This window comes from Carcharodon carcharias, chromosome 19 (assembly GCF_017639515.1).
Source record: "Carcharodon carcharias isolate sCarCar2 chromosome 19, sCarCar2.pri, whole genome shotgun sequence".
Lineage (NCBI taxonomy): Eukaryota > Metazoa > Chordata > Chondrichthyes > Lamniformes > Lamnidae > Carcharodon > Carcharodon carcharias.
In genome coordinates this window covers 86,089,790-86,115,426 of record NC_054485.1, presented here as the reverse complement: position 1 = coordinate 86,115,426, position 25,637 = coordinate 86,089,790, and the positions used below count along the sequence as shown (strand labels likewise).

At 46.9% G+C, this 25,637-nt stretch overlaps 1 protein-coding gene across 1 annotated transcript; it reads left to right on the top strand.

Annotated features, from left to right (window-relative positions):
• On the top strand, positions 1-24,710 carry LOC121291266 (netrin-G1-like). The gene is made up of 5 exons (XM_041212336.1): positions 1-243; positions 14,388-15,031; positions 19,470-19,642; positions 20,812-20,838; positions 24,481-24,710. The coding sequence occupies exons 1-5, from the start codon at positions 1-3 to the stop codon at positions 24,708-24,710; spliced, it is 1,317 nt and encodes a 438-aa protein (XP_041068270.1).
• Positions 24,711-25,637: the final 927 nt, after the last annotated feature.

Here is a 25,637-nt window from a genome sequence, read left to right as displayed (position 1 = left end):
ATGTGTCTGTCCAGTTTGTTGCCCATCCAGGCCCTTTGCGCGACCCTGTCTCTCGCCGCACAGCACTTCCCGTCCTGGGGTCACTACGACCTGTGTAAGACTCGGCTTTACTGGGACCAGGCGATGAGTTGGGACTACATGGCCTGCCAGCCTGAGGCCTCCCTGCTCACCAGGTTCCTGAAGATCAGGTTGGATCCCCCCGACAGCACGTGTGGAGAGAGCCCTGAGATGTACTGCACGCTGGTGAGTAGAAACCTTTCAGAGCCAGTGAGTCACACTGTGAATGGACGGTCACTGAGTGGCCTTTAGCAAAGTGAATTCTGTCCAAACTCCCACAATGGGTTTATTGACAGGGGCATTGAGTACAGAAACAAGGATGATATGGGAAACCTTTATAAACCACTGGTTAAACCCCAGCTGGAGGATTGTGTTCAATACTGGACATTACATCTTAGGAAGGATGTCAGGGCCTTGGAGAGGGTGCAGGGGAGATTTACTGAAAAGGTAGCAGGAGTGGGGGCTTCACGTGGAGGGACTGGAGACGCTGGGGCATCTCCTCTGGGGGATGTGTACAAGTGTGTTTCTGACGCCGTCCAATATCTCTTCTGGTGAATCATAGAATCACAGAAAATTTACAGCACAGAAAGAGGCCACTTAGCCCATTGTGTCTGTGCCGACCAATAAGCGAGCCACCCAGCCTAATCCCACCTACCAGCGTTTGGTCCATACCCTGCAGGTTACAGCACTTCAGATGTCTATCCAGACACCTTTCAAATGAGTTGAGTGTTTCTGCCTCTACTACCCTTTCAGGCAGTGAGTTCCAGACCCCCACCATCCTCTGGGTGAAAAAATGTTTCCACATCTCCCCTCCAATCTTTCTACCACTCACTTTGCCCCCTAGTCACAGATTTCTCTCTGCTAAAGTAAATTGGCCCTTCCCATCCATTCTATCCAGGCCCCTCACAACCTTGTGCACCTCAATCAAATCTCCCCTCAGCCTCCTCTGTCCCAAGGAGAACAACACCAGCCTATCCAATCTTTCCTCATGGTAAATCCTACAACTGTTCCATACTGCACAGTGGGAGCTGTGTCTGGAACACTGACCGGGCCCAGTGAGACCAGGCTCGGCGTCACTGCTGCCATTTCACCACCTAAGGACGTCCCAGAGCGCTTCACAGCCAACGAATATCTCTTTGAAGGGTAGTCACTCTTGTCATGTAGGAAACACAGCAGTCAATCTGTGTATAGCAAGATCTCAGGGAGAGCAATATGACAATGACAAGATCATCTGTTTCTAGTTGAGGGATAAATATTGGCTTCCTGTCCACCATTTTGGGGCTTACTAGGTCAGTTAGTGCCCGAAAAACATGCCGGAATTTGGAGGCCCTTTTCCTCTAATTTATATTTTTGATTCTGTAGCTGTATTTTTTTTACACATGTCTTCATTCCTTCTTTCCCAATCTGTTCCACCTCCTGAATTTCTGTTCTTTGATTCTGTATTCGGTGTGAGTGGGTGAGTGAGACGGAATGACTCGAGGGTGAGAATGTATTCAGTCTGTGGATGTGACGTTGGTGCAAAGATATTAATTCCTGCACAGATGCTGTGGTGATATAACACCCCGGGATATGGTGGTGTCGGGGTTATATTACTGAAGCAGTAACCCAGAGAGCGGGAGCTCAATCCCACCAAGGGGTTTGAGGCTGGGCTGAGGGAGATACTGGGGGCTCTGCTGTTAGACCAGTCACATTGTCTTACAGCCAACTGGTGGGATTTAAATTCAATTAATCATCTAGATTGAAAAGCTAAGCCAGGCTCAGTAATGATGGCCATGAAACCATTGTCGATTGTTGTAAAAACCCATCTAATTCACTAATGTCCTTTAGGGAAGGAAATCTGCTATCCTTACCTGGTCTGGCCTACACATGAATCCACACCCACAGCAATGTGGTTGACTCCTAACTGCCCTCTGAAATGGCCGAGCAAGCCACTCTGTCCAAGGGCCATCAGGAATGGGCAGTAAATGCTACACTTGCCAGTGATGCTCACATCCCATAAAGGAATTAGAAAAAACCCTGATCTGAACAGACAGCACTTTTCAGCAGAAACCCTGACTCTTCCCTCAGCAGCACTGGCAGGAGTTCAAAGATCAAAGTTATCTGCCCATCGACATGTCTGTACTTCTCCTCCCCTTTCAACACATGCCAACACACACACACACACACACACACACACACACACACACACACACACACACTAAGGAGATGAGACAAACAGCCAGTTACTAACACTCTAACAAAGGAGATCAGAGGAAAGTGTGATTCAGTCTCCCAGATCTTCACAAAAACAGCAAAACCTCAATCAGATTAATTCATCAATTGAATGTTTGAGTCAAAATGAAATAGGATGAATTTAATCTACTTTACATTTCAATGAGTTTTATTTAAGATGCAAATGAGATGAAATGTAAATGTAAATTAGATATCAATGATGGTAGCATAGTGGTTATGTTACGGGATCTAGTGATCCAGAGGTCCAAGCTAATGTTCCACAGGCATGAGTTCAAACCCCACCATAGGAATTTAAATTCAATTAATTAAATCTGGAATACAAATCGAGTCTCAGTAATGGTGGCCATTAAACCACTGGATCGTCATAAAAACTCACCTGGTTCACTAATGCCCTCTTGGGAAGGAAATCTGCTGTCCTTACCTGGTCTAGCCTACACGTGACTCCCCCAGCAATGTGGTTGACTTTTAACTGCCCCCTGCAAATGGCTGAGTGAGGCACTCAGTTGTCAAGAAGGTGACTCATCACCAATTTCTTGAGGGCAATTAGGGATGGGCAGTATGGTTTGTGAGTGAGGGATGGGTCTAGTGGAGAGAAGGTTTGTTAGTGGATTTTTTGGAGGGTCTGGCAGGAGAATAGGGAGTTGGAGAGGCGGAGAGGTTTAGGGAGGGAATCCCAGAACTCAGGGCAATGGCAGCAGAAGGCACAGGCCGCCAGTGACCCGTTGGTGATTTAACCTGGGCGTGTGCTGCTGCCAGAAGTGAAGAAGATCCGAGTTAATGGAGGTTGTGTGGCTGGAGGAGATGACAAAGATTACAGACCTTGGAGAGATTTGGACACAAGAATATTAATATTGAGGTTTTGTCAGACCAGGAGTCAACGTAGGTCAACAAGCACAGAGGCGATGGGTGAATGTGATTGGGTACGAGGATGGACCTGAGCAGCAGTTTTGGATGACTAAAGGCTTATGGAGGCTGGCTCGGAGAGCGTTGGAATGTTGACTCTATAAGGTACAGAGGCAGTGCTGAGGATTTCAACAGCAGATGGAGTGAGGCAGGGATGGAGCCAGACGATGTTATTCAGGTGATCTAGGTTGTAGAGATCAGATAATTATTTTCTTGGTTCTTTCAGACTAAAAGGCGTCAGTTAATTCTCATCGATCCTGGTGTTGTAAATGGAATGTTCCACTGACTCTATAATCCTCCATTTGATGAATTTCTGGCACCAGTGCAAAGTATTCACATCCAATCCCACTTTAGTGTCAATTTGTTCATTGATTTGAGTGTTTCTCAAGCTACAAAAACAAAACTCGCAGTGACTCTGCCCAAAATGATGGATCAGCCACATCTGGGATACGACAAACAGATTGCACTCCTCACTGTAGGAGCGAGATGGAACACAGGATACAGTGAAACACAGTGTGACTCGGGGGATGAGTGAGATGGTACATTCACTCTGTAATACCGCAGTCTATTCTATTGTTTCTGCGGCTAAAGTTTTCATACTCAGATGGAAAATGGAGGGTCTGAGCGAGAGTGGATTAAACCTGCCAGTGTGGACTTTGTCTCCATTAATCCTCACCCTGACCCGTATTTCACTCACCACCCACTGTCCCCAGTAAACCCGGCTGCACATTAAATTTTACTAATTTCTGTATTCCTGGAGCAGAGCTCCCCCACTGCACTGCTCTCTCTGGGGCTGTTCTTCTCACTTTAGCAGCTGAGAGAGATGAATATTTGAAGAATTATTTATTGTTGTTGTGGCAATGACTGACTGACCCCTGACCCTGTCATCAGGGAATGAATGTTTCTATCGACCGGTTTGGATGATGAGGACTCTTGGTTCTGTCTCCTGTTATTCACTGTTTCATGTTCCCTGTAATGCCAACGTGCAAAATTTAATTATAGACACAGATAGAGACAGACAGGCAAGGTCAAAGGTTCAAGTTCGACCCCAGAGTCTCGAGCACCTAATCCAGGCTGACACTCGCAGTGCAGGACTGAGTTCCCCCCGGCGTCCTGGGCCAATATCTATCCTTAAATCAAGATCACTAAAAGCAGTTTATCTGGTCATAATCACATTGCTCTTGGTGGGATCTTGCTGTGCAGAAATTGACTGTGGCGCTTCCTACATTACAACAGTGACTACGCTTTAAAAGTCCTTCACTGGCTGGAAAGGCACAATAAAAATCAATTGTTTTTCTCTCTCATGCTTCCTCTTTTCAAGTCTCTCATTCCTCTCTCTCATCCTCCCTCTCTCTCTGTCTCTATTTCTATCTCTATTTTACGCTGTCCTTCTCCCACTCCCTCTCCCCACCCCCACCAAGCATTACATTGGTTCATTCACCAGAAGCACTCTTTTTTTGAAACCGTTCACAGAATGTGGGCTTCGCCGGCTAGGACAGCATTTTTTATTGCCCATCCCTAGTTGCCATTGAGAAGGTGGTGGTGAGCCGCATGCTTGAACCGCTGTAGCCTACGTGTCCTAGGAACGCCCACAGTGCTCTTAGGGAGGGAGTTCCGGGATCTTGACTCAATTTTGGATTTTGATGGCTTTTGATGATGGAGTTTAGTTCTTGCTGTGAGCTCCTGTTTTATCATGCTCCCACCCCACCTCCACCCCTGACCTGCTCAGTAATGGAGCAGAAAAGAGACTGGGATTAAATTGGATGTTCCAATCTGGCTTCACGGACAGTCTGTGGGTTACCTGAGCACCTGCTCACAGCCCTAAGGCCACTGGGGGTGATTCATTTGTGGAGAAGATTCTTTATTGGAGGCCTTTCATTAGAAGGAGGTCACCCTCTGGGGGAGGAGAATTTCAAATCGGGAGCTCAGTGTTTAATGAAAGGGTGACTGTGATCTATATGGATCGATCTACACTGGGTCCTGTTAACAATGTGGGATTTACACCACTGCTCATCGGAGATTAACTGAAGTTCCTCATTCTTTCTGCAGTCAGCTTTCTGTTCTCTGAAACCTCCCTCTGGCTTTTCATTTCTGAAATGTTTAGACCCAAGCACCAGGTGCAGAGTTCTGGGTTTCATGAACTTGAACAGACATTCATTTCTGTCAATTCCCATTGTTCCTAATTAAATCCCAACACTTATAATCCCATTGAGCTCCCTCTCAAGGTGTTGACATAAAACCACCATTCATTCTCAGGATGTGGGGCTCATTAACATTTATTCCCCATCCCTGGTTACCCTGAGAAGGTGTTGCTGGGACGCCTCCTTCTTCTGCCACTGGCAGCTTTGATGTGACTGAGTGTCTCCCTTGGTCATTTCAGGGAGTAATTGAGAGTCAACCATTCGGCGTGGGACTGGAGTCATGTAGACTCCCACACCAGGGAAGGACAGTAAATCTGGAAGCTCAGGGTCTAATGAAAGGTGATGGTGATCTGTTAGAATTGATCTGCACTCGGTCCTGTCAATAATGCGTGATTATACTGCATGCCCAGCACTGCAAGTCAGGCCAGAGAGAAGGTCAGACTGAAGGATCTGCCTGGGAAACCAAAGACTGTCAAAAATGGGTTTCCATTCCTAAAGGATATTAGTGAACCAGTTGGGACTCCACAGCAATCTGACTTTTACTGACCCCTGGATCTTTAAAACTGAAATCAAACTCTAAAACTGGCCAAGGTGGGATTTGAAATCTCATTCTCCAGATTATTAATCGAGTAACAATCCCTGCACTGCACTCCCGACTCTGCTGCAGCTGACTGGCTGATGCTGACTTGAACCTAGCACAATGGAGCTGTGCTAGGTCGAGGCTCTTTTCTCTTGAAAAGAGGAGGCTGAGGCGGAGTGGGGGGTCAGGGGTCAAGAGTCGGGTGTCAGGGAGGCCTGATCGAGTGACTTAAACTCATGAAGGGGTTTGATAAGGAAGATGTAGAGGAGATGTTTCCATTTGCTGGGGAGATCTGAACTAGGATCATATAAGGTAGCCACGAATAAATCTAATAGGGAATTAGAGAAAAATGTTTCCCTTGTGAGAAGTGAGAATATGGAACTCACTACCACATGAAGTGGTAGAGGTGAACAATATAGGTAGGTTTAAGAGGAAGCTAGATAAACACACAAGGGAGGAGGGATCAGTCCAATTGGCTGATAGGGTGAGATGAAGGGGGTGAGAGGAGGCTCATGTGAAGCATAAACCCTAGCATGGACCAGTTGGGCTGAATGGCCTGTTCAGTTTTGTGAACTCAATGTAATTTCTCTGTAGATTGCAGAACTCCCGAGTGTCTTGTGACAAAGTTGTCCCTTTCACAACAACTCATGAGTGTGAGTGAAAACTTCATGCAGGGTTAGAAAGAAAAAAGTTGCATTTTTATAGCCACCTCAGGACGTGACTAACAATTAAGCTTGTCCAACATTTCCCACGCCCTGGCCTTCCCCTCACCCCACTTCAAACTCTCCTCTTTAAAACCTACCTCTTTGACCAAGCTTCTGATCACCTGTTTTAATATCTCCTTTGGTGTCTCAGTGTCAATCATTGTCTGATTCATGCTCTTGTGAAGCAACTTGGGGCATGTTCCTATGTTAAAGGCGCTACATCAATTCACACGAACAAAGGGCCCGATCAATCACTGTTGGGAAGTGACAGGAATCTGTGGGATTGAATTTAATGGAGCCACTAACCTCTGTCCTTAATAATCCACGATGAACATCATTAACCAGAGGACTGAACCGTGCTGATAGCAAATGGTTTACTTAGTGAGACCAACAGGATCTTAGGCAGATGACACATTGCAAATTCAAGAAAACAGCAACTAAGGCTCTGAAATAAATGTCAAGTGGTGAGTGGGTTTAGCAAAGTAACACTGATAGATAAGATGCTGCGATTAGACTCCAGTGTGGCATGAAGAGTTTCTGGAATATATGATCCTGATATTGAAATCTCTTCCCTTCCCGTGTTGATACAGCCACACACAGCAGGACCATGTTGTGTCTCTCTCTGCCTGGGCTGGATGGTGAGGTTCAATGACTGTATCAACAACAACAACTTGTATTTACCTTGCATTGTTTCACACTGTTAAAGGTGCTAAGTGCTTCACCGGAGAGCAAATCAAGTCAAAAGTGAAACGAAGCCACATAGGAGAGGTGATCAAAATCTCTGACATAGGCACAGGCTCAGACATCAGGCACAAGGAGTGTCTGAAAGGAAGAGAGAGAGCTGGCGAGTCAAAAATTGGGTGGGGGGTGGTGGGGGGGGGGGGGGGGGAATTAGGAGAGCATAGGCTTCAGGCAGCTGAAGGCACAGCGACCAATGGTGGCAGATTTCAAATCAGCGATGCTCAAGAGGCCAGTGTTGGATGATCGCAGAGATCTGACCGTGTTGTGGGGCTGGAGGAGACAGAGAGATGCGGAGAACTGAGACCGTGGAGATGTTTGAAACTAAGTCTGAGAATTTTTAAATCGAGGCGATGCTGGACTTGGAGCGAGTGTAGGTCAGTGAGCACACGGTGGTGGGGGGTAATGGGACAATGGAACTTGTTGTGAGTTAGGGTTAGGGGCAGCGTAGTTTAGGATGAGCTGAAGTTCACGGAGGGTGGAAGATGGGAGACCGGCCAGGAGAGCGTTGGAATAGCCGCGTCTGGAGGTGACACCGGCACAGATCAGCCCAGGGGAACAGCGAACAGGAAATCTTGTCGGGAAATGTGTCCTGGTTAGGGATTGAGAATAAGAAAGAGCTCGAGGGAATGGTGGAGTGAGGCGCTCTCTCCGTCTCTTGCTTTAACTCTCGCTGTCGTTTCGCGCTGAACGTCCCCCAGGGACGCGGCTCTCGAGATTCCTGTTTACACAGCATCATTTCATTACAGTTTCAGTTGTAGCGCTGGGACACGGGGCTGCTGGTGATGTACCGAGGATGCAGCGATTCAGGAGCACTTAACCTCTGTCCTGTTCAATTAGTCATTCATAATTTACACAGCTTTAGGATTCTGTTACTAATATTCACTGGATTCGCTTAACATAGAGAATTTAAAATAATCGCTGCCAACATGCAGCTTCAGTTAATGACTTCAGTCGATGCTGTGACAATTGTATTGTCATTAATCTCAATTCTCTCATTACCGCACTCTCCATCTTTAACACACACATTAGTTTGATAGATTGTTGCAAACAGCCACTTTATACAGATTCTGCTCTGTCATGGTGACTGAGCTGTGTAATCATTTGGAAAAGGAGGTCGGGCTGATTCAGTGTTGCTGATGTCAGGTAGAGCAGCAGTGTGGCAGGATTCACCGCAGTAACTCGCCAAGGCTCCTCCGACTGCACCTCCCACAGCCTCTCCCTCCATCACCAGCGTACCGTGGCTGCAGTGTGAACCATCTACAGGATTCACCGCAGTAACTCGCCAAGGCTCCTCCGACTGCATCTCCCACACCGATGCCCTCCACAACCTAGAAAGACAAGGGCAGCAGGAACATGGGAACACCATCTCCAAGCTCCCCTCTGATTCACGCACCTTCCTGACTTAGAATCATCAGAAAATGAGGCAGCAAAGGAGGAGGCCATTTAGTCCCTCATGCCTGTGCTGGCTCATTGAAAAATCATTCCAATTAATCCCCTGCTATTTCCATAGTCCTGCAAACTTCTCGGGGAACAGCAGTTGTTTCCAAATCCTGTGCTGTTCTATAACTCATGTCTGTAAATATCTCAGCGATGTGAAGCTATTTTTAGTTAGACAGTGAAGATCATTCTCCAACATGACAGTGATATAGTTCCTCAGCTGTTAACTGCCCAGTACAGGGTGCAGTGTGATGAGGCACCGACATATTTATGAGGACATCTCCCTGAGATAATTAGAGTGCGTGAATATTCCGACAGTCCAACATAGTACAGAGGCAGCTTTACTTTTTATCTAACCTATGCTGTAACTGCTCTGGGAGTGTTTGATGGGACAGTGTAGATGGAGCTTTACTCAGTATCTAACCCCGTGCTGTACCTGTCCTGGGAGTGTCTGATGGGACAGTATAGAGGGAGCTTTACTCTGTATCTAACCTGTGCTGTACCTGCCCTGGGAGAGTTTGATGGGACAATATAGAGGGAGCTTTACTCTGTATCTAACCTGTGCTGTACCTGCCCTGGGAGTGTTTGATGGGACAGTATAGAGGGAGCTTTACTCTGTATAAACCCCATGTTGTACCTGTCCTGGGAGTGTTTGATGGGGACAGTGTAGAGGGAGCTTTGTTCTGTGTCTAACCCTGTGCTGTACCTGTCCTGGTAGTGTTTGATGGGACAGTGTAGAGGGAGCTTTACTCTGTATCTAACTGTAGTAATTATGGTTTGGGGAAATATTGTACTGTAGCTTTAAGAACATTCCTGTGTTGTAAGATCACATCATCTGTGTAAAACCAGTGAGTTACCAGCACAGGCAACCTCTAGGGGAGAGTCCTTCTTTAGATATGGAATTTGATGCACACGTGTAGTTGTTGCTGCTGTCTTGTAAATAAAATTAAATGTGTCCACCTGAAAAGTTGCCTGGAAAATCAACTCCATAATAAGCTGGTGACTAGTATTAATCAGATTGGGTCTGTACCTTGACCAGCGATTGTGAGTATCCAATATAGTTAAAAAAGAAAGGAAGATACATTCTTCAAAATTCCACAGTTTGGCAGAATTCATCCCTTTGAGCCAACCACAGATGATTGGTCTCAATATATAGAATGTCTTGCATTTTTCTTTCATGCAAACAAAATCATGGGGGAGGAAATGAGAAGAGCAATTCTCCTGAGTATTTGTGGGACCAAGGCCTATAGTTTAATTCGAAGCTTGACAGCCACCAGTGCCCAGAATTTGAATACTTTCAGTGAATTAGTAGACCTCATTAAGGGACATTTTCACCCCAAGCCCTCAGCCACAATGCAAAGGTTCAGGTTCAATTCACAGAACAGAGCCCCAGGGGAGAAAATTGCCAGCTACATGGCGAACAACTAACAGAATATTGTGATTTCGGTGAAACCCTGAATGATGTGATCAGAGATCGTTTAGTGTGTGGCGTGCAGGAAGGCACAGTTCAGCAAAGATTGCTGGCTGACGTGAATCATGATTTTAAGGAAGCATTAGAAATAGCGCTGGCTATGTAAAGGGCTGTAAGGGACTAACAAGCAACTCAAAGGGCACAAAATGATACTGTTCTCCTAGTCGGGTGGGAACAGTCAGCCGAAAGTGATGTGAAAAGCTGAGACTCCATCGCAAAGCAAGGAAAAGCCCCGCCAACCAAAAAATGAGAGAAAACAGCTTAGCAACTAAATCAAAAAATAACTTTCATTGACATGCAAATAATCAGTCTTCTAGTGACCGGCAGTTTTCAAAAGTGGAACGTTATATTTGTCACAGAAGTGAACACATAACGAGACAGTGCAAAGTGCGATTTAAACAGGCTCCCAAACAACAAACAAAGTCCAATGAAATCTATAGCATAGAAGAGCCAGAAACAACCAGTTCTGACAATTATTAATTATTCAACATGAAAGTTGGGGAAGACAGAGCCAATATTGTTACAGTGCAAGTGAATGGTGAACCATTAAGAATGGAAGTAGACACAGGTGCTTCTACCACTGTAATAGGAGAACACACTTTCAGATATTTAAATAAAGGTGATCAACCATTAAATTTGGGACAAACATCTGCCAAGTTGAAAATGTACACAGGCGAAGGAATCCAAGTGTCAACTGTTCATTATTGACACCAATCGGCACAGCTACCAGTGATGGTGGTAGAAGGTGAAGGGCCAAGTCTTCTAGGGTGTGAATGGTTAAAGGACATTAAATTAAACTGGTCCAAAATCTTCCAGTTGTGAGCAAGTGGACTACCAGAGCTGCTAAAAAAAAAATGACACCATCTTCAAGGATGCACTGGGAAAAATCTAAGGCCTACAGGCCAAGATTTACATGGACCCAGAAGCAACCCCTCGCTTCTTGAAAGCAAGACTGGTGCCATATGCCCTGAGAGAGAAGGTTGGCGCTGAGCTGAACTGGCTAGAGAGGCTGGGTGTCATAAAAATGGTTCAGTTCTGAGTGGTAGTACCCGTAGTCCCTGTCCTTAAACCAGACAGGACTGTCTGGATCTACAGGGACTATGAACTAACGGTCAACAGAGCAGCCAAACTGGACAGGTACCCTGTTCCCAAGATTGAAGACTTATATGGCAACCAGCAGGAGGGACAACGTATACAAAGCTTGACATGAGTCACGCATATCAGCAACTGGAGCTGGATGGTGCCTCCTGGGAATTCGTTACCATAAATACCCTCAAAGGGTTATACCAATGTACGCACCTGCCCTTCGGTATTTCCCCAGCCTGTGCCATTTTTCAGGGGACAATGAAGAGCTTACTACAGGGACTACCTAAGGTTGTGGTCTACCTAGACGATGTACTGATAACTGGATTCACAGAAAAGGAACGCTTGGCTAATCTAGAGGAAGCCCTGAAACGATTTTTAGAAGCAGCAGTGCGCCTGAAGAAGGAAAAATGCATTTTTCAAGCAAATGAAGTCATTTATTTGGGCAGCCAGTTAGATGCCCAAGAGTTACACCCGGTTGAAGAGAAGGTTAAAGCAATCAGAGAGGCACCTGCACCCAAGAACAATTCTGAACTGAAATCATTTTTAGGGATGATAAATTATTATGGGTGATTCCTTCCAAATTTATCGACAGTTCTATCCCCTCTACATTCACAGCTAAGAAAATACCAGCATTGGTTTTGGGAGTCACCCCAAAAAGAAGCCTTCATGAAAGTAAAACAGCTTTTACACTCTTCAAATTTATTAGTGCATTATGGCCAGATGAAGGAATTGGTGCTAACCTGCAACGTGTCCCCCTATGGAGTGGGAGTGGTCCTATCTCACAAGATAGATGACAGGCATAGAGAGGCCGATAGGCTATGTATCCAAGACACTTACCACAGCTCAGAAAGGATATTCTCAGATCAAAAAGGAAGGTCTGTCGATTATTTTTGGTGCAATAAAATCCCACCAATATGTGCAAGGGAAACATTTCACGATAGCATCAGACCACGAATCACTTTTGGGTCTGTTTAGACAGGAAAAAGGCTATATCTCCCATAGCCTCTGCAAGAATACAAAGATGGGCCCTAATTTTGGTGGCATATGAATACACCTTTCAATAGACCAGGGATTCATATAATAAATGCCAATGCCCTAAGTCACCTTCCTTTGCAAGAAAATGATGAACATGACTCAATCCCACAGAAATTCTTGTTAGTGATGAAATTTCTAGATTTCTCACCAGTCTGTGCCAGGCAGATAAGAAACTGGATGAATCCAGTTGACAATCCAAGTGAGAGACCAAGTGTTACATGATTGGTCCCAGGAACCAGTCTCTGATGAATTAAAGCCATTTTTCAACCGAAGACACGGGATGAGTAGTCAAGATGGTATTCGATTATGGGTGCACAGGTAGTAGTTCCTGCACAAGGATGGGAACCACTTTTCGTTGAGCCAAACAGTGCTCATCCAGGGATTTCCCAATTGAAGCTGATAGCATGGAGCTACCTTTCGTGGCCGGGGATGGACAGCGATATTGAAAATGTGGTAAAACACTGTGGGAAGTGTCAATAGTTGCACAAGTTGCTCCCATTACACCATGGGAGTGGCCTGGTAGACACTGGGTGCGATTGCACATTGACTATGTCGGTCCTTTCCTTGGAACCATGTTTCTACTGATTATAGATGCTCGTTCCTAGTGGTTAGACATTTATGAAGTAAAGTCACCAACATCAGGCAATACAATAGCAAATCTACGCCAGAACCTCTCCATCCATGGATTACCAGAGGTAATCATCTCAGATAATGGCACTGCATTTACGAGCTCCAATGATTTATCAGTCTCAATGATAACAACCATGTGAAGATTGCACCTACCATCCGGCATCTAACAGACTGGCAGAAAGGGCAGGACAAACTTTTAAGGCAGGAATGAAAAAGTTAACAGGTGACTCGTTGGAGACCAAACTTGCTCATTTTCTATTTCACTACAGAACAATCCCCCCCCCCCCCACCCCACCATATTACAACAGGAGCAACAACAGCAGATTTACTGATAAGGTGCCGCTTTTGGACAAAACTAAGCCTGATACCTCCCAATTTGGAGGGGGAGGTGGAGAAAAATCAAAGGAACCAAAAAGTGATTCATGATTTGTATAATCATGAGTCACTTTTTGGTTCCAGAAGCAGGATATGTAAAGAATTTTGGTGGAGGACCAAAGTGGTTACATGGTAAAGTGAGTTATGTGACCGGACCATTCTTGTACCATGTAGAAGTGGAGGTCTGGATCACCCGTAAGTATGTGGATCATTTAAGGAAAAGAGAGATACTCCAACAAAATGTTCCACCTGTAACCATTGCTGAACCAGTGGCTCCTGTTGAAGTTGCTCAACCAAGGACAAACATGCCTGATGTCTCTGTCAGAGTGGAAGATACTGAACTGCCTGTGCCTAATGAGGTGCCTGATGTTAATCTGGTTCCAGAGAATGTGTCTCCTGCAAAAGAATCTGAAGTCATGGAAACTGCCTGAAATACTGAACTTGTAACTTCATGACCTGTGTAAATATTGTAATGTCATGAGATAAATATCCTTGCAAATACAAAATGTACAGAAAAGTTAAAAGGGGAGGAGTGTGGTAGTTATGGTTTTGGGAACTGTTGGACTGTAGCTTTAAGAATAATTCTGTGCTGTAAAATCACATAATCTGTGTAAATCAATGAATTAGCAGTGTGGGGAACCTCCTGCAGAAAGTTCTTCTTTAGTTATGGAGTTTGATGCGCACATGTAATTTCTGCTGCTGTCTTGTAATTAAAGATAAATGTTTCCACTAAAGAAAGCTGTCTGAAGATCAACTCTGTAAAACTAACATGTGTTGTACCTGCCCTGGTTTGATGTGACAACGTACAGGGATCTTTACTCTGTATCTAACCCCGTGCTGTACCTGCCCTGGGAGTGTTTGATGGGACAGTGTAGAGGGAGCTTTACTCTGTATCTTACCCTGTGCTGTACCTGTCCTGGGAGTGTTTGATGGGGACAGTGTAGAGGGAGCTTTAATCTGTATCTAACCCTTGTTAATCCTGTTTCTATTTCCAGGAGAATCCGTACATGTGCAACAACGAGTGTGATGCTCGCACACCCGAGCTCGCACACCCGCCTGAGCTGATGCTGGATGACGAGGGGCGAATTCCCAACACCTTTTGGCAAAGCGTCTCCTGGAAGAGTTTCCCCGAGCCCCTCCTGGTCAACATCACTCTGTCCTGGGGCAAGAGCATTGAGCTGACTGAGGACATCGTCATCACCTTCGAGTCAGGCCGGCCGGAACAGATGGTCCTGGAGAAATCTCTGGACCATGGCCGGACATGGCAGCCCTACCAGTTCTACGCAGCCGACTGCCTCAACTCCTTTGGGATGGAAGCGAGAAAGGCCGGGGATCTGAGGCCGGCCTCTGTGCTGGACATCATCTGTACGGAGGAGTACTCCAGGGGATACGTGTGGAAGGTGGACAAGATGGTCCGCTTTGAGATCCAGGAGCGTTTATCCCTATTCGGGGGGCCCCGTCTCGGTGACATGGCCTCGCTGTACGGCCAGCTGGACACCACCAAGGAACTGAGGGACTTCTTCACCCTGACCGACCTGCGGCTCAGGCTGCTCCGGCCGGCCACCGGGCCCACCAGTGTTGACCCACTCAACCTCTCCAAGTACTTCTATGCCATCTCCAACCTGGACATCCGCGGCCGGTGAGAGCTCCCCAACCCTTCTGGGCAGAGTCACTGAGGCCACACCTCACACCCAGGGAGCATCGGGTCAGGCTCAACACCTGGGCAGCACCATCAGGGGGAACATCTGGGGGGGGCACCAACATGGTCAACATCTGGGGGCCACTGGGTGAGGATTAACATCTGGGGAATATTTCGGGACAGCACAATCGGGGAACGTCTGGAGTCACTCTATCTGTGCAAACACCTGGAGTTACTCTACCAGAGCTAAATTCTGGAGGCAGTCTATCAGGGTTAACATCTGGAGTCACAACCTGTGCTGACATCTGGAGTTAGTCTGTCAAGGTTATCACCTGAAGTTACCCAATCTGGAGTTACTCTACCAGAGCTAAGATCTGAGTCACTCCATCAGGGTTAACATCTGGAGTCACTCTGTGCTAACATCTGGAGTCACCTCTCATTCTAATCTCTGGAGTCAATCCATCAAGATTAACACTTGGAGACACTCTCTCAGGTCTAACACCTGGAGTCGCTCTCACAAGTCTAACATCTGGAATTATTCTCAAGTCTAACACCTGGAGTCACTCTCTCAGGGTTAACACCTGGAGCCAATCTCTCACATCTAACACCTGGAGTCACTCCCACAGGCCTAACACCAGGAGTCACTCTCTCAGGCCTAACACCTGGAGTCACTCTTTCAGGCCTAACACCTGGAGTCACTCTTTCAGGCCTAACACCTGGAGTCACTCTTTCAGGCCTAACACCTGGAGTCACTCTTTCAGGCCTAACACCTGGAGTCACTCTTTCAGGCCTAACACCTGGAGTCACTCTTTCAGGTCTAACACCTGGAGTCACTCTTTCAGGCCTAACACCTGGAGTCACTCTTTCAGGTCTAACACCTGGAGTCACTCTTTCAGGTCTAACACCTGGAGTCACTCTTTCAGGTCTAACACCCGGACTCACTCCCTCTGGTCTAACACCCGGAGTCACTCTCTCAGGTCTAACACCCGGAGTCACTCTCTCAGGTCTAACACCCGGAGTCACTCTCTCAGGTCTAACACCCGAGTCACTCTCTCAGGTCTAACACCCGGAGTCACTCTCTCAGGTCTAACACCCGGAGTCACTCTCTCAGGTCTAACACCCGGAGTCACTCTCTCAGGTCTAACACCCGGAGTCACTCTCTCAGGTCTAACACCCGGAGTCACTCTCTCAGGTCTAACACCCGGAGTCACTCTCTCAGGTCTAACACCCGGAGTCACTCTCTCAGGTCTAACACCCGGAGTCACTCTCTCAGGTCTAACACCCGGAGTCACTCTCTCAGGTCTAACACCCGGAGTCACTCTCTCAGGTCTAACACCCGGAGTCACTCTCTCAGGTCTAACACCCGGAGTCACTCTCTCAGGTCTAACACCCGGAGTCACTCTCTCAGGTCTAACACCCGGAGTCACTCTCTCAGGTCTAACACCCGGAGTCACTCTCTCAGGTCTAACACCCGGAGTCACTCTCTCAGGTCTAACACCCGGAGTCACTCTCTCAGGTCTAACACCCGGAGTCACTCTGTCACGTCTAACACCTGGAGTCACTCTCTCAGGTCTAACACCCGGAGTCACTCTCTCAGGTCTAACACCCGGAGTCACTCTGTCACGTCTAACACCTGGAGTCGCTCTCGCAAGTCTAACATCTGGAGTTATTCTCAAGTCTAACACCTGGAGTCACTCTCTCAGAGTTAACACCTGGAGCCAATCTCTCACATCTAACACCAGGAGTCACTCTCTCAGGCCTTACACCTGGAGTCACTCTTTCAGGTCTAACACCTGGAGTCACTCTTTCAGGTCTAACACCTGGAGTCACTCTTTCAGGTCTAACACCTGGAGTCACTCTCACAGGCCTAACACCTGGAGTCACTCTCTCAGGTCTAACACCTGAAGTCACTCTCTCAGGTCTAACACCTGGAGTCACTCTTTCAGGTCTAACACCTGGAGTCACTCCCACAGGCCTAACACCAGGAGTCACTCTCTCAGGCCTAACACCTGGAGTCACTCTCTCAGGCCTAACACCTGGAGTCACTCTCTCAGGCCTAACACCTGGAGTCACACTCTCAGGCCTAACACCTGGAGTCACTCTCTCAGGCCTAACACCTGGAGTCACTCTCTCAGGCCTAACACCTGGAGTCACTCTCTCAGGCCTAACACCTGGAGTCACTCTCTCAGGCCTAACACCTGGAGTCACTCTCTCAGGCCTAACACCTGGAGTCACTCTCTCAGGCCTAACACCTGGAGTCACTCTCTCAGGCCTAACACCTGGAGTCACTCTCTCAGGCCTAACACCTGGAGTCACTCTCTCAGGCCTAACACCTGGAGTCACTCTCTCAGGCCTAACACCTGGAGTCACTCTCTCAGGCCTAACACCTGGAGTCACTCTCTCAGGCCTAACACCTGGAGTCACTCTCTCAGGCCTAACACCTGGAGTCACTCTCTCAGGCCTAACACCTGGAGTCACTCTCTCAGGCCTAACACCTGGAGTCACTCTCTCAGGCCTAACACCTGGAGTCACTCTCTCAGGCCTAACACCTGGAGTCACTCTCTCAGGCCTAACACCTGGAGTCACTCATTCTAAGGGAGAATCTCAGAGGGTGAAAGCTCCTCACTGCTTCTACTCAGACTCTAATCTAAGTGCTCAGTAACTGGTGAGGGTTTTACTGAGATAGATCAGGATCCCACATACTCAGCACCATCGGCTGCCCCTGTGTCAGCTGTGAATCCTTCCCTGAATGGCTGTGTGACAGTGTGTATGGACCAGTTCTGTAACCACTCCCCCTGCCCCTAGTGATGGGCTTCTCAATGAGCTTTCAGAGCCCTGCTGTCTGGCTGACCCTGAGGGAGCGATTTCCTGCTCCATATTCAGCCAAACCAGCCACACGGAGTGAGCAGAATCTGTCCCTGTCAACACTGCCCCCCTCCAGTCTCATCAGGATTCAGAGAATCAGACAGAACATAAAGAGGCCATTCAGCCCATCATCTCTGTGCTGGCTCTTTGAAAGAGCTATCCAATTAGTCCCACTCCCTTACTGTTTCCCCATCACCCTCTATCATTTCCCAATTATTATTGAATCTGCTTCCACTGCCCTTACAGGCAGTGAGCCCCAGATCACAACACACTGCATATAAAAATAAATCTCTTCATCTCCACCTCTGATTCTTCAACAAATTTCCTTCAATCTGCATCCTCCTGTTACTGACCCTGCTGTCACTGGGAAACAGTTTTTCCTTATTTAATGTAACAAAACCACCCCATGATTTTCTGAATTATTCCGACTTCGTGTTCGATCTCTGTTCAGTCTGGATAAGTGAGTTCCCCTTCGCTTGTCACACAATCTCTGGGACTCGGAACCATTCCCTCATTATTCTACACTCAGGCCTCTTGGAGACTCACTGGTGCTTATAGCCCAGGAGAATCTGCAGACACTAATTAGAGAACAGGAGCAGGAAAGTGTTTCCGTTGCTGTTGAACTGTCTCCAAGGAGGTGTCTGGGTTTTGCTAAGTTTAGTAAACAGTTCCCAGAACTGGGAATGTGCAAAATGTGCACCATACAATCTGCAGATTTTGAAGCTTCTCTTTGACCGTGAGTTAAAGCGGCTTGATATTGTTAACACAGAGTCACCGAGAGCAGCACTCTCACACTTCACTGCAGAGAGAGCGGCCCAACAATTTGGGCTTTTCCAATTACATTTGCTAAACAACAACTTGCATTTATATAGCGCCGTTAATGTAGGAAAAAGTCCAAAGGTGCTTTACAGGAGGGTAAATCAGGTAAAATGTGACACAGAGTCACATATAGAGATAGGAGGACAAGTGACCAAAAGCTTGGATCAAGAGGGAGGTTTAAGTCTGAAAGGAGGAGAGATTGGGAGAGAGTTGGAGAGGGTTAGGGAGGGAATTCCAGAGCTTAGGGCCCAGGCAGCTAAAGGCACCGTCACCAATGGTCACCTTTTATTTAAAAACGCTCCTGTTAAACACTTTGGGGTGTTTTACTATTAAAGGCGCTATAGAAATGCAATGTGGGGTGATTTTTATTGTTGTTAAGGGAAGAGCCTACATCTCCCCAGCACCTTTCACAAACTCAGGAGGCCCCCCAAAGAGCTTTACAGCCAATGAAGTGTTATTCTGGGAGGTCCTGGGGATGCGACAGGTGCTATACAAATACAAGTTCTTTTTTGAGGGGGTCTGGGTCTGAGCTGATTGTAAACCCTCCCCTCACTTGGACTTGTTGCTGCTCAGAATCTGACAGTCGATCGGCAGAAACTGTGCTGCCCGCCTGCTTGGAAATGCAATAAGTTGGGGAGTGAAAGATACTGCTGGTTTGCAGAGTGAAGCTGGTAAAGGGGGAGCGGAGAGTCCGGTTTCTAACGGAGCTGGTCAGGTTATTTCATACCAGCTTTGCTGTTTGTCTGTTCCCCAGGTGCAAGTGCAATCTTCACGCCAACAACTGTGTCCTGAAGAAAGGGAAGCTGAGCTGTGAGTGTGAGCACAACACGACAGGGCCGGACTGCGGGGGGTGTAAGAGAGGTTTCCAAGGCCGGCGGTGGAGAGCGGGCTCGTACCTCCCAATCCCCAAAGGGACGGCCAATGTCTGTGAGTAACGAGCGTTTATCCTGGCCCGGCGCAGTGTCGGCGGAAGATTCACTTCGTCATTTCGTTCTCGTCGTAACTCCCGGCAGCGCATCCACTCCGAAATACAACCCGAGTGATATTTGTGACTGTGTTAAAGTGCAGACAGAGACTCAGCGGGGTGTTTGTACAGAGAATAAGCCAGCACAGATACAGGCTGCCGTTCAGCCCATCGTCCCTGTGCTGTCTCTTTGAAAGAGCAAACAAAATAGGCCCACTCCCCTGCTCGTTTCCCCACAGCCCTGCAACTCTCTTCAAGAATTTCTTCAATTCCCGTTTGAAAATCGGGAATGAATCTGCTTCCACCGCCCTTTCAGACAGTACATTCCAGCTCAACACAACTGGCTGTGCAGAAGAGACAGATTCTCCTCCTTTCCCTCTCTGGCTCCTTTGCCAATTATCTTCAGTCTGTGCCCTCTGGTCACTGACCCTCCTGCCACTGGAAACAGCTTCTCCTTATTTACCCAATCAAAGCCCTTCCCGATTTTTGACCCGGTCTGTCAGAGTCAGTGAGCAAGGTGGAGTTGCTGACATTGGGTAGAGGCTGAGGATATAATAGTCGTACGGGTTAAATGTGCTGAAACCTTAGTGTGAACAGACACACACACGGACACAAAGGCAGCAGCTAGGTGGAGACTGATGTGTGAATGGAATGAACAAAGAGCTGCAGGAGGGTGAAAGGAGAACAACAGTCTCTGTAATAAATCTCTGGAACAGATTAAGAAGTGAAGGTTGGGAGGGATATCTGTGGTCAGTGCTGTACGTGGAATGTCCCGAGATCAGGAAACAGGTAGTGACACGAATGGGCAGTGAGGAGTGCTCTATGTGATTACTGACACCCTTACATATTAACCCTGTCTGCTTACACATTAATCACATGTAGTGTGAATGCACTTACTCACTAACCCCGCGCTCATCTTCGTGAGCACTTTAGAAACTCAACCTTATCTCAGCGAGGGCTGCTGTGAATGTTCAGGGGATGCAGCATGTGAATCCTCAAAGAAATCTTTGATCGTGAGTTTGAATGAGGTCGACCTCACGATCACTGCATCGGATGAGATGTGTTAGTGTGTTTATCAGTAAAGTTGGCTAATCAGGCGTCTCTCTAACTCTGTTTCTGTTTCATTCTCTAGGCCTCCCTGACACCATCACCAATGGATGTAAGTAGGACCAATGCTCTTTAAACTCTGACCTACTGACACAGAGCCCATATCTGTACTGGAACAAAACACTCCATTCAAACCTCCCACAGCCCTCACTGACCAAGGAACACATATAGGAGTGAACAGCGAGTGTGGACAGGTGTGGGTGTGGACCGAGAGTGAAAGTGAAAGAGGTGTAGGAGTGACCATGGAGTGAGTGTAGAACAGGTCTAGGAGTGAACGAAGAGTGAGTGTACAACAGGTGTCGGAGTGAATGGGGAACAGGTATAGGAGTGAACAAGGAGTGAGTGTGGAACAGGTGTAGGAGTAAACAGGGAGTGAGTGTGGAACAGGGGTAAGAGTGAACAAGGTGTGAGCATGGAGCAGGTGTAGGAGTGAACATGGAGTGAGTGTGGAACAGGTATAGGTGTGAACAGGGAGTTTCATTCATTCAAGGTATGTGGGCTTTGCTGGCTGGGCCAGCATTTATTGCCCGTCCCTAATTGCCCTTAGAAGGTGATGGTGACTGAGCCACTGCAGTCCATGTGGTATAGGTGCCACGGTGCTGTTAGGAAGTGAGTTCCAGGGTTTTGACCAAGCAACAGTGAAGGAATGGCAATATATTTCCAAGTCAGGATGTTTCAGGTAGACATTGATAAATTTCCAATTAACAATTGCATAAAGGGTTATGGGGATAGTGTGGGAAAAAGGCATTGAAGTGTTGGATCAGCCATGATAGTATTGAATGGTGGAGCAGGTTCGATGGGGTTCTCTTGTTCCTATATTTCCTGTTTAAATCAGGATGGTGAGTGGCTTGGAGGGGAACCTCCAGGTGGTGGTATTCCCACCTATCTGCCGCCTTTGTCATTCTAGATGGTAGTGATTGTGGGTTTGGAAGGTGCTGTCAAAGGAGCCTGGTGTGTTTCTGCAGTGCATCTTGTAGATGGTACACACTGCTGCTACTGTGCATCGATGATGGAGGGAGTGAATGTTTGTGGATGTGGGGCCAACCAAGCGGGCTGCTTTGTTCTGGATGATGTCAAGTTTCTTGAGTGTTGTGGGAGCTGCAGTCATCCAGGCAAGTGACTCCTGACTTGTGCCTAGCAGATTGTGGACAGACTTCGGGGAGTCAGGAGGTGAGTTACTCACCGCAGGATTCCTAGCCTCTGACCTGCTCTTGTAGTCGCAGTATTTATATGGCTGGTCCAGTTCAGTTTTTGGTTAATGGTAACCCCCAGGATGTTGATAGTGGGGGATTCAGAGATGGTTATGCCATTGAATGTCAAGGGGCGATGATTGGATTCTCTCTTGTTGGAGATGGTCATTGCCTGGCACTTGTATGGTGCGAATGTTACTTGCCACTTGTCAGCCCAAGCCTGGATATTGTCCCGGCCTTGCTGCGTTTGGACTTGCCTAAGATAGGCCATAACTCCCATACTGACCAAGAGTGACCATAACTCACAACACTGACTGCAAGTGACCATAACTACCTACATTAACCAGGAGTGGGATGCCTGATCAGAAACGTGTGTGGGAACTGGACTTTCAGCTGCCTGGGCCTGAATAAGGCTTGGAATTCCCTCCCCAAATCTCCCTGTCTCTTCCTCTCTCTCTCTGCTCCTTTAAGATGCTGCTTCCAACCTCTGTCTTTGACTGGGCTCTTGGTCAACTGTCCTAATATCTCCTCTCATGTGAGTTTTGGTCTGACTGATGGTGAGATGGAGATTGGAAATGTCTGCTCGCTTGCCTCTCGCACCCTCTGGCAGTGGTGGATAATCTCCTCTCAAAGTTTGTGTGCATGCGTGTGCACACAGTACAGATATTGTGTCCGGACAGTGTGTTGCTCTCCAGCCGAGATTAATAATCGCTGATTTCTCCCGACGTGTGCGGCTGACCCAAAGCTGATTCACATACGGCCAAGTACCCCGTGGTCACGAACCCAAAGCTAGGTTTTCAGTCAATGTCACTGGCTTCAATCAAAAAGAGAGAACATTTAATCATCAATTTAGACCCATTCCCCATCTTGTTCTTTGGCACCTTAAGACCCGCGTTTTTGGCCAGTTTTCCCAAAGTCCCCTTAGAGCAGCTTGCTGTTCATACTGCTGCCTGTCCCCTGAATCTCCACACTCTGTCCTTAGCCGTGACTCTACTATGTGGGACTTTATCAAAGGCCTTTTGAAGATTCAAATTCATTATCTCCAGCAACAATTTCCATATATAATGTGCATTTTTCTCCCTAAAAATTTGTCTCCAAGTTAGAGTGTGTATTATACAGGGAACAACTCAAAACTAATCTTTTTTGAACTGGTCAAGAATCGTTTCCTGATACATTGTGAATAATAACACACTTTTAATGTTGAGTTTCAATGGTATTTTAAATTATTCCTGTTTCTAAGACATAAGTGAGAATCGTCTCTTGTTTTCATTAACCTCCGGTCATTATAAACTTAATTCCAGGTTTATTTGGCTGGGTGGTCTATGAATGCCTTGTATGTGTATCTTACTGCCCCAAGTTAACCTGAGAAACGTGCCTAATGTTACGTGCTGCGGTTGATCGATTGATAAAACACTGGCAGCTCATTCGGCCAACTTGAGCATCACATGTTTTGGCTGGGGAACTGGCTGCTCAGCAAACAAGCGTGGGGACAGACCCATTAGCTAAGTCGGGTTTATTCATTACTTTTGCCGATAATGGATGAATTTGACCGAATTATTGCAAAAGTCTAGGTGTATATTATACATGCTGATAAGGCAAGTTTAACACATTGATCATGATAAACAGACTGTGTATTATATTCAGATAATTATGGTACTGCAGCACCCTGATGTACAATTTCTGTAACTCCTTTAAAGATTGCAGTAAGGTTGGTCGAGCATGACCTTCCCTTTTTGAATTTGTGTCAATATTTTTTGTTATATGTTCAGTTACTAGATGTTTTTACTATTGCGTTTTTGAATAAGGATTCCATTATGTTTCCTATTAGGAATGTTAATCTAATTGGCTTATCGTACCCTGGACTTGTTCCATCTTCCTTTTTAAAGAGAGGAATCACATTAACTGCCCATCTATCCTCTCACAATATTCCCTTTTCTGATAAATCTTTATATCTATGTACTAGTGCTTCTGTTATCTCTTCCCTAACTCCTTTTAATATCCACAGGTACAATCCATCTGGTCCAGGGGTATTATCCTCCCTAAGTTTGATTAGCTTATTAACTATCTCCATCCTTTGCATCTTTACATCTTTTTTGATTTCTTTTTCTAATGTCATGTTCCCCCAGGTTAGTCTTCTGCTAAATAGCGAGACAGTCATTTAATATTTTTGCCATCTCCTGTGAGTTTATTGTATATGGATCCCTTAGTGACCCTATTTCTTTCCATTGTTCGAATTCTTCATGACTTAATTTTATTTTCAAAGACTATTTATTTCCGTAGTTTCTCTGTGTTTTCCTAATTGTTTATTCATTTCTTTCCAAACTTTTTGTGTTTCCTTTGGAATCTGCAATGATTATTCTTTATTATATTCTCGCTGTCTGGATATTTTTCTCATAAAATCTGGTCATAAAAGTGTGGTGATGGGGAGTGGTGACAGTGGAAACAATCTGTAACGTGGGGAGATTTTTTAATGTCTGACCTTTCTTTTCTCTCTCCTCTTGCAGTGGGCATGTGCGATAATTTGCTGACCCGCTGTGAGAATGGAGGAGTGTGTGAGGATAATGGGAGGTGCCTCTGTCCCACTCCCTACACTGGGCTCCTGTGTGAGAAAGTCCAGTGCGCGAAGGAAGTGGGAGGATGTGTCTCCCAATCCCCCCGGGACCCCACCTTACACCGGGTGTTGCTGTCACTGACCGCGCTGCTCACCGCTGCTAACGGCCGCCCACCGCTCTGAGCCGCTTCTAGCGCCCCGGACGCTCACCTGAAGGTGCGGAGTGCGGCAGGAAAATCCAGCGTTAACTGAGTCACCGTTAAAACACGCTCCCCTCTTCCCCCACCCCACCCCCCCCCGCCGCACTCCTGGGAATGGTAAACAGGAACCGGGGTCTGAGCCCACCCAGGCTGACTGCATCTGAGAGGCTGCAAGGAATGGACAGTGAGTGGAGACTAGATTCTCTGACTCCCCGTGGGACCCAGGCAGCTGCTCATATTCATTCTCCAAGTGCCAGTCACTCTTCCCATCTCCAGCTTCGGGGCAAAGAAACAAGGAAAGGACTCGATTTCCACACAGCCTTTCACCACCTCAGGATGTCCCAAAGCGCTTCACAGACAATGAATGACCTTTTCGACAAGCAGCCATGTGATACTGACCAGATAATCTGTTTTAGTGACGTGGATTGAGGGATAAATATTATAACTGGGAAGAACTCCCCTGCTCTTCTTCAAATAGTGACTGTGGGATCTAACAACCACCTGAGAGGGCAGACGGAGCTTCAGTTTAATGTCCCATTGATAGACTGCACTTCATCTAATGCAGCTCTTACTTTCTCTCTCCTCCTTCCCACCCCCTCTTTCCCTCCATCATCCCCTCCATTTCTCCCTCAGCATTCTTCCTCCTCTCTCTCCCTCTATCTCCCCTTGTCTCCTTCACTTTGTTCCTCTCTCTCCTTTCCTCACTTCCACCATCTTCCCCTCTGTGTCTCTCTCTCCTTCTCCCTCTCACCTACACTCCCTCCCTGTCCCTCCATCCCTCTTTCCCTACTGTCTCCTCACTTCCTTCCTCTCCACCCTTCCCTCACTTCCTCCCTCTTCCTCTCCCTCCTTCCAACTGTTCCCTTCACTTCCTCCATCTCCCTCCTTCCCTTTCTTCCTCCTTCTTCCC

Bases quoted from the DNA above. Each gene is read 5' to 3' on its own strand.
- LOC121291266 (XM_041212336.1), top strand. From the start codon at position 1: ATGTGTCTGTCCAGTTTGTTGCCCATCCAGGCCCTTTGCGCGACCCTG. The intron at 244-14,387 runs GTGAGTAGAAAC...TTCTATTTCCAG, and splicing joins CTGAGATGTACTGCACGCTG to GAGAATCCGTACATGTGCAA. The intron at 19,643-20,811 runs GTGAGTAACGAG...TTCATTCTCTAG, and splicing joins CAAAGGGACGGCCAATGTCT to GCCTCCCTGACACCATCACC.